The 9469-nt window shown below is 38.2% G+C and overlaps 1 protein-coding gene across 3 annotated transcripts in view; it reads left to right on the forward strand.

Annotated features, from left to right (window-relative positions):
* The window catches only part of slit2 (slit homolog 2 (Drosophila)), a 464730-nt gene extending 455585 nt beyond the window's left edge, over positions 1-9145 (forward strand). For 2 of the 3 annotated variants that reach the window (XM_087986798.1, XM_087986799.1), the window contains 2 exons: positions 1530-1741; positions 5158-9145. In XM_087986798.1, coding sequence (XP_087842924.1) covers positions 1530-1741; positions 5158-5399 — 454 coding nt within the window. In that variant the 3' untranslated portion in view covers positions 5400-9145. Of the gene's footprint in view, positions 1-1529; positions 1742-2443; positions 2533-5157 lie in introns of all 3 variants that reach the window. The other variant, XM_087986800.1, reaches the window with a different exon arrangement.
* The last annotated feature ends 324 nt before the right edge of the window (positions 9146-9469 follow it).

Here is a 9469-nt window from a genome sequence, read left to right on the forward strand (position 1 = left end):
TCTCAGCCTGCAGTGTGACCACCTTTCTGTGTGTGTTAGCCATTATGTAGGTGCTCCACAGTGTTGCCAGCTGCCTCTCGAGATCCAAAACTTGGGTTTCCAAACGTTGCAGCTGAAGGCACTTCTTGCACAAAGGCTGACCCTGGGTGCTAGAAATGGAGCCACCTTTCCATAAATAGCAGGAAGAGCATTTCACAGCTTTGACCTCTCATGCCATAACATAGTTTTTAAACTCAACCTTTTGGAAGATGTTTAATATCAAATAGTATCAATTATTCAAGGCCCTTTATTCCATTTCCGCATCAAATTCCCACTATGCTCAATTTCCCAGAAACACATATCTGGCTGTGTCTCACTCAGAATGTGTTGTCTTCAGCTACTTGTGCAAAACGTATTTACCAAAAAATTATGATGCATAGGTATTTTTCATCCTTTAATGGCCATCTGTATGAAATAAGCAAATTATACTTCAGAGAAAAATATTTCAACTGAGTCATTTTAGTTTCAACATGATAGCAGCCATATAAACAGTGCAATTGTGATATTTAAATTTTGGAGGTTTTGATCTGGAATGGAGATAAATTTGTTTGAATAATATGGTTGATTTTGGCTAGAAAGATTTGTGTGAGTGCTATTAATTGAACACTCATTGTTTGAATGCAGCGGTGTTAATAATGACATTTCTCCGTTAAAAATAATTATTATACTTTCATAACAATTGTTGTTAATGAATAGAGAGCTTAAGTGTAATTTTACAGCAACCAGGACTTAATGAGAATTTTAAAAATATTTCATTGAGAAAAGTGTCCTTACTGCTAAAGTTCTACCCACTAATGTGGGTGTTCTGTGATCAAATGTGGCTTTTGCTGTTGTTCTGTCAGTCACTACCAACAGGTATACAGAAGACAGCTTCTGATTTATGTGGAAAAGTATCTCACCTGGAGGTTTAATTTCCTATGACATGTTCCTTCTTTATTTTGTAAAATTGCTCTATGCATAATTCAATTGGAATAATGGGCAGTGATAAAATAGCCCATGAGGCATTAGGTTTTGCATTTTTCAAGGAAATTAAAGCCCCAGGAGCTTCATCAACTGGCCTGACCAGCACTGAGAACTTGGTATTGCAGGATTGTGGTAAGGATTCATGCGATACAACTGTGACCCAGTATATTTACTCCACTCTAGACCATTCCACACAGGTGAACAGATGAAAAGGAATGGAACTGAAAAGAAAAACTCTGGCCTGAATTTGTTGATTCCTAATGACGGTCTTCAGTTCAAGTCTTACAACTGTCAGTTACTCAAACTAATCTGCTTAAGTTATATCATTTTGTAATCTGCCCAGAATGGACTATTGTATGGAAGTGAGGTTTTCTATCAGGCCAGCTGATATTGCTTATCCACTCGCTGAGTAGCAGAAAGTTGCAATTGAAAAATGGCCAGAAGAGATAAAATTTAACAGTAACTGTAAGATAAAAGCACTGACTTCATTTGTTAATTATTTAATGGCATTTTAATTTTTTTTTCAGGTGTGTACATGGTATTTGTGTGCCCATCAATGCCTTCTCGTACAGCTGTAAATGTCAGATGGGTTTCAAAGGTGTACTGTGTGATGAAGAAGAGGAGCTTTTTAATCCCTGTCAGAACATCAGGTGTAAACATGGCAAATGTAGGCTTTCAGCTGTTAGCAGACCTTATTGTGAATGTAATAGTGGATACACTGGAGAGAACTGTGACAAAGGTATGGGCAGCTCATTTTAAGTAAGGTTCTGAAAATAGGTTTGACAATTTTTATCCATCATAGTGTACTTTCCGAAATGTATGAGTTTAATCCAAAATTAATTTTGGAATGCACCATTAGCTTGCTTTATGTGTGTTGCTAAGATTGTGAATGAAACCATTGCAGGAATTAATCACTTTCTTTGCTTTTGTACTTTTTGTGTCTTATTTCTTTCCTCGAGAAAAATGCCTACATTGTATGTTATGCAAAATAAAGCAATTTGCGGAACATCAATACAGAATTATATACTTCTTCAAAAATGATGACAGGCCTGTGACATAAAATGTTTCTCATCATTCACTGTATCCCACACCCCACAAGTTGAAGTCTGTTGGTTCTTTCAGAAGTAGCTGTTCTTTTCTGTGTGGGAAAGAATGTCTATGAAGTATGTTTTCTTCCTTCCTTTTAGAATAAACACAGATCTCTCTGTATACCTCTAAATGAATTGTGCTGAATGCTGACAATGGCATGATTGTATCCTAGATTGCACTTTCAACTACTAATGCTTGTATTTCCATATGCCTCAGTTTAATTCATTTTCGTATAATAAGCTTTCATTAAATGAATTCAAAATCCTTCAATTAAGTAGGTTTAATTTATCAGCTTTGACCTCACTGCTGTTTATCTCACTTTAACATTTCTATATCTTCCTGGAATGAGCAGCAAAATCCAATGATTCTGCACTTAACCCTAGTACAAACTCTACCTCTGAGCTCTCAGCTTCAACTGACCAATCACAGCACCTCTTGCAGGTGAGACAAACGGGAAAAGGGTGAATAATTTGTTTTTCTCTTTTCCTGCTAGTTATCCTTATCTAAAAAAACTTTCATCTTTCTTATTCACTTGTTTAAATCCAATAAAATTCTCTTCTTCTCCATGATTCTGACTCAAACTTTTCCCAGTTCTTTTAGCTTGTGCAGTGTGATTTTCTTACTGTTGTTTTGAGTGTTAAAGCATGCAGTCAGTGATAGTTTATTCCCATGTCTTGCTGGTTCATGTTTCTGCACTAGATGACTGAAGACACAGTCAATACATAAATAAGTGTGCAGCTTGGTACAAAAATCAATTGTTTTGTACCCATAAAAATTTATGGAAAAATTGAAGTGCAAAGGGAGCTTGTGCTCATCATTCTTAACATAAATATGAAACTGCAGATTTTTTTGTCATAAAGCACTATGTTTTCAGTCTCTAGTTATAATGGTATTTACTACTGTATTAGTCCATCTAAAATATATTTGATAGCAGTGCAATCCTAAGTACCAAAATACAAAAATAGATATCAAAAGAGCATTCTGCAAGAGGCAACAGTATTACCTGGTTTCATTCCACAAATGATGAAGAGATTAAATCTCAAAGTTATGAAGCTTTTCCTCACAAGTGGGAGAAACTAGGTATAAATTCAGTCTCGGTGACTAACATATTTCTACAAGTGTAAAGATGCCTTTGTTTACAGGTTTATTGTCTTTTTAAAGAATTATTTAAAGTATGTGCAAGTTAGTGCTCCCGAATGTATAACTGGCCACAAATAGAAAGCATCCTGAACCTACTGAAATCCTGAACTTTCTGGGAATGTCAGATTTCAAAATTTACTTTTACTACTAATTAGTCACAGAGTTTGCATGAGTAATTAGTTATTTTTGTCATGGGTTGGGAGCATCATCCAATTCTTGAAAAGATTATGATGATTTGCTCTCTTGAACCACACCAACAATCACACAAAGCTTCTTTTGTGAACCGATGAAGAGAATTCATCAAATTACCATTGACTCAAACTTTGTTTGACCTCCTTGATGCTGTATTTAGTGAAATGCTGCCTGATGTCAAGAGTTGTCACCGTCATCACATCTTTAGAGCTTGGCATTTTTGTCCATGCTTGAACTAAAGTTATGAGTTAAATGGGCCTAGTGAAACTCACATTGACCATTACTGATCAGTATTGCAATATTAGTGCCAGTTGATTATGCTTTTGATGATGCCTTCCAATACTTTGCTGACGGTCAAGAGACCAATGGGACAGTATTGGTCAAATTGGACTTGTCCTGTTTTTTTGTGGACATACCATTATCTGGGCAATTTTCCACCTTGTCGGGGATAGATTGCAGTTTTGTAGCTGCACTGGAACAACTTTAGTCAGTGCCACTGCTAGCTCTGGAGCACAGATTTTCAGCAGCACAGCCACATTGTTGTGAGGGCCCAATGCTATTGAGTCTTTTACTTGATATCAGGTCAAGTGAATTGAATTGTCTGAAGGTCTGACATCTGTGATAGTGGGGACCTCAGGAGGAAGCCAAGACTTGATCATCCACTGCACACTTCTCGTGGACAAATGCCTTGTCTTTTACACTGATAGTCTGGGTTAGCGCTTTGATAAGAATGGAATCATTTGAGAAGCCTCCGCCTTCAATTAGTTGTTTACGTGTCTAACATAATTCCTGACAATATGTGGCAGGATCACAGAATATTAATCTGGTCCTTGTGTTGTGAGAACTCTTAGCTATATCTGCAGTATGTTGCTTCTTCTGTTTAACATGGTTGTGATCCTATCTTGCATTTTTACCATGCTAACACCAAATCTGGTGCTGCTCCCAATGAACTCTCCTACACTGTTTGTACCAGGGTTAATCCCTTGGCTTGATAATCATGGTATAGTGAAGGATTTGTCAGACCGTAAGATTGCAAATTGTGATTTAGTACAACTCTCTGTGGCTGATAACCCACAACATGCCATAGAGACCGAATCTGGCGTGGTTAAATCAATTCTGAATCTATTCCATTTGGCACAGTGGTAGAGCCCACACAACAGGATGGACAGTATCCTCAGTGTGAAGAGGAGACTCCATCTTCATATGGATTGTATACTGCTCAGTCCTACCGATACTGTCATGGGAAGATATGTCTTTTGCCAGATAACACTGGTAAAGTAGATTTCTTCACCTTTCTGGTTCCCTCTTCACCGAGACTGGCACCGTAGGTAAGGAACAAAAACAGAAATTGCCGGAAAAGCTCAATAGGTCAGGCAGCACCTGTGAACAGAAATTAGAGTTAACATTGTGGGTTGAGTCACCCCTCCTCAGGGTTAACTTTGATTTCTTTCTGCGGATGCTGCCAGAACTGTTGAGCTTTTCCAGCAATTTTTTGTTTTTGTTTCTGATTTACAGCATCTGCAGCTCTTTTGGTTTTTACACTATGTAAGGAGACAGGTTTCTTTCCCTAAAGGACATTAGTGGACCTGATGGATTCTTACAACGATCTTGTAGCTTCATGGTCACTAGTTTTTAATTCCGGATGCACCGCCCAAAAAGCTAAGCATCCGATGAGGAAGGTGTTATTGCTAGAAACAAACCAGAACTAATGCTTCTTCTTTTTCTCACTTACAGAAATTTCCTGTAGAGGGGAACGAATCCGAGATTACTACCAGAAGCAGCAAGGTTATGCCGCTTGCCAAACAACCAAAAAGGTCTCGCGGTTAGAGTGCAGAGGTGGATGTGACAATGGGCAGTGCTGTGGTCCTCTGAGAAGCAAGCGACGGAAATACAGTTTTGAATGCACTGACGGCTCTTCATTTGTGGAGGAGGTGGAAAAAGTCGTGAAATGCGGCTGCTCGCGATGTTCTTTGTAAAAGCTTCAAACGCTTGCCCTTTTTCAAAACAATGTGCACCTGGTGACTGTGTGGGACGTATTTTTGCTTCCATGGTGGAGATATTTGAATTATATTGTAAAATACAGAACAGACTTATTTTTATTATCAGAAAATGACTATTTTCTTCATTTTCAAAAATGTTTCAAGTCTTTTTGACTGAAAGTTGTTGCAACACGCATAAAATGTTTGTCAGAAGCCAAACCATTTTGGACTGGATTTTGACTTTTCCTGACTTGGCTAAAGGAAGTTTTCAATATTTTGACATCCAGTGGACAGTAGAAGTGAAGTCCAAAGGAGGAATGTGCCACCGTAAGTGAGTGATGTTTATTTGAAGAAGATGACAAGCTGCAAGTCACATCAGTTCATCTTCAACACAGAGACACAGATGTAACTGTGCTGTAAGGTCATGAGTCAAGAATGTGTATCGATGAAGACGCCCAGAACTTCTGCTGCCCTTTCACATCTTGAATATGTGGACAGTTATTTTTTTCTCCCCAGTATAATGTGTACATTAGCATATTCGAGCTTACAAAGTGTTTTAGCAAGCCTTGTTTCCAGTATTAATTCTTTGTAATATAATTATAAATGGGGACTATACAACCAATAGAGAATTGATGTATGGATTACTTAGTTGGATAAAGTTTTGTGGTTTTCTTTTGAAATGAGTTTACGCAGTATTCAAGATATCATTACGAAGTATTTATTGTATCAAAAAACTTGTACCTAACTTTGCTAGATCTTCTCTTTCACTCCATTTTTGAATCTTTAATATATATTAATTTATATTTCGTCCTCATATTTTTGTATGTTAAAAACATTAAAAAAAGATTGCAGTTTTTTATTTTTATTTTTTGGGGGGAGATAGACTAACTAACAATCTAGCATGTCCTCTCGGGGTGAATTGTCTTGTTATCTTTTTGATCAGCTGTGTCTCCCGTAATCCTGACCAATGACATTGCTTTGGTTTACAAAGCCTGGGAAATAACCTCAGCCTAACAGTGTCAGATGTAACAAGCCAGTGTATATTTTGTGAATTCTGCTGAATTTGAACCTACTTTGACAAACTAGAGTTCTTTTTGTTATAGAAGTGATTTTTTTTTTCAACCTCCACCTCCCCTTTATCCCTCTCCCCTGAAATTTAGTAAAGGTAAATTAAAACACGTGCTGTTTTCTGGCAGATGAACAAGTTTTTACATATCAGGATATTGTTTGGAGTTCCTCAATTTTCTAACTGACTGTAAATTCAGAATTGTCTCCTTTTCTTGACTATTGAAATTACATGTCAGCCTGTTGTTCTCCTACAGTAACTTGTTGCTGCTAAACCACAGACTTAGAGTTGATAAATTTAAGTAGCTGGGCTGTGCTCTTTACAAATTAAAGAATGGGAATGCCTGTGTAAATACAATTCGGTTTCCTTTGTTTTTTTCCTGAAACTGGTTACTGTACATGTTGACTGATATCAGTGATGCTACTGATGTTTGTAAATTAAATCAAATATTAACTTCAGTCAGATGTACTCTTGCATTTATTGATTGGTTGTGTAAAAAGTAAAGACGAAACCCACTTTTTGCCTCATTCCATCCTTGCTTTTAACAACTCAAAGGGAAAAGTATAAATGCACTAATCTCTGAGCCTCTAATCGCTGTTTTAGATTGGGCAAGGTTTAATTATTCTGGATGGTTGTCTGAAACTGGAGTCCTCATTCAATTATTTAAAGGTACTACACCACTCTTCAGCCCTGTAATAATAATTTGAACTGTTGTCACAACGAATAAAGCCCGCCCAGGAACTCTTGGCACCAACAATAGCATTATAAGGTGCGCCAGTGTTATTTAGAGAGATCTTTGTTCAAGTCAGATAAGCTTCTAGCTAGATTTTCTAGGCTGCCCCTGGAATTATAGGCCTCATATTTAATTTTGTTGGATCCTGGAGCTCTGTGGATGTGGGCTTGGGGAGTGACATTTTGGGAAGCACAAGTCTAACTCAGTAATCTGTGTGCTGTGTGGTCTACTGGTCAGAATGTGGGAGTAGGCAGATTGCAGAAGTCCACAGTGTTGACAGGAGAGGGTGAAAGAGAGGAGGCACGGGAGGCATATGTCACATGAGTCTTTCACAGTTAGACATCTTAACTCTATTTGAGAAAAACATTGATCCTAGCACCTCTGCTTCACTAGAGAGGCTTTGACATAGATAAGCCACCTTTTGCAGCACTAACATGAAAGTGTAGCATTCTTGGTAGTGGGTATAAAGGTTACTGCAGCTCTCAACGACCACACCGCAGAGTCACTCCACTCTACAGCAAGTGGTATCATCTATTTTCAGTTGAATGTTGGATCAGGAAAAAGCTTTGAACCTTGCCCTAATTGAAGGCTGTCGACAAATTCACCACATAATTGGTTGTGTCCATGTAGCTTTTGCATGCTCCATCCAAAGAACACATCCTTTTTACAATTAGTATACAAGTACTGACAGTGCTTCAGGCAGAACTGTGCTCCATTTCCTTGCAAACGTTATGATGCTCCAATCCTTATCCATTGTATTGTGTGTCCTCTCTTCTACCCAGATTATCAGATGTCAGGCTGTTTGTTTGAGGGTGAGAGAAATCCTGAATGCATGGATCATGACACTTCTCAGGATCCTGAATACAGAGACTGATAAGTGATACACATAGTTGCACCTCTTCCAGAGTTCTAATCAAATAGACAGTTGGCAAACTGAAACAAAGGATTCATTTCCTGGATATGTCTGGAGTCATCTGACAGCCCCCAAGTCCAATGTAGAAAGCTGTGTACAATATAATTTTAACTTTGCAAAGCCAACAAGTACTTGAGGACAAAGTGGAGGCACAACAGCACAAGGGTTACAAGGAAGCTGAGAATGAGCAAGACTAAATATGCCAGGAGCCTGAGATCTCTAGGGCAACAAAAAACAGTTTTGTTGAAGTAGCCACCACCTGACACTCTGTGCACTCTGGTTCTGATGCCTGAAATGTTGACTCTGCTGCTCCTCGGATACTGACCTGCTGTGCTTTTCCAGCGCCACACTTCTTGACTCCGACTGTCTGGCATCTGCAGTCCTCAGTTTCTCCTAAACACCAACTGTCCTTACACCCACCAGATGAATGCATTCAGATTATAACCACCTAGAGTGCTGGGTAGCAGTAAACACATTATAACGCTCATGCAGCAAAACTCTATAATGATAAAGAGGTTCATAATGATTCACTTATGCATTGGATAAAGTGAAATTTAAAAGTTAATAATCACAATTGTATAAGCACTCAGCCAACTTTCAATGCTTGTTTACCCTTTTTAGTGCTTAGACAAGATACTTTCCTAATACCTACAACATGGGAATAAAAGTCTGATGAACTTCCATTGAGAACATTTGACATGGCTAGCGCATGTGATCCTTACTAATTCTAACCATGAAATAATCTGCTCAGACTGCAGTGCTTCAGCTACTGGCACAGTCTGACCCAGTTGGCTAATTGACATTAACATAGGTACTGCATGTAAGGGCAGCAGGTGAAGACATGTTGTTGTACTTGCAAAGAGTCGCACTTTAATCCCTACCACCCCAACAAGATTTGATATATTAGTCCCATGATTTGTCAGTTCATCAGCAGCAATATTTGAGATTAATTGTACTATACAGAGATGCCCAGTTAATTCTATTTGTATACAATTTTATCTTCAAATAAAGATCACACATTGTTTCACGAACTTTTTGTTGTATGGTTTATCTGTTACATTGAGAAGTAAGGTGCAAAATTATGGCAGTGTGTCTTTTGAAGATTTGCTGAGAAAATAACTGATGGGATGGTGAAACATCAATTAAAGCCTGCCATTTGAAAGTGATTCCACTCCTCTGTATGAATCCTACACTCTGTACCTTCATTCTGGGATCAAACTCACTGTGGTCAGCAAGCCCTCAGGTAAGCTTGCTCAAACGTGGGGAACTTAATTAGCATAAATCTACCTGCTGCGAGTCGTTTAAGCAGGTACAGCAATTAAATCATTGGCAGGAGAAACATTATTATCAGTGCT

Source organism: Chiloscyllium plagiosum, unplaced genomic scaffold, assembly GCF_037043375.1.
Source record: "Chiloscyllium plagiosum isolate Xiang-an unplaced genomic scaffold, Cpla_swu_hap1 HiC_scaffold_1, whole genome shotgun sequence".
Taxonomy (NCBI): Eukaryota; Metazoa; Chordata; class Chondrichthyes; order Orectolobiformes; family Hemiscylliidae; genus Chiloscyllium; species Chiloscyllium plagiosum.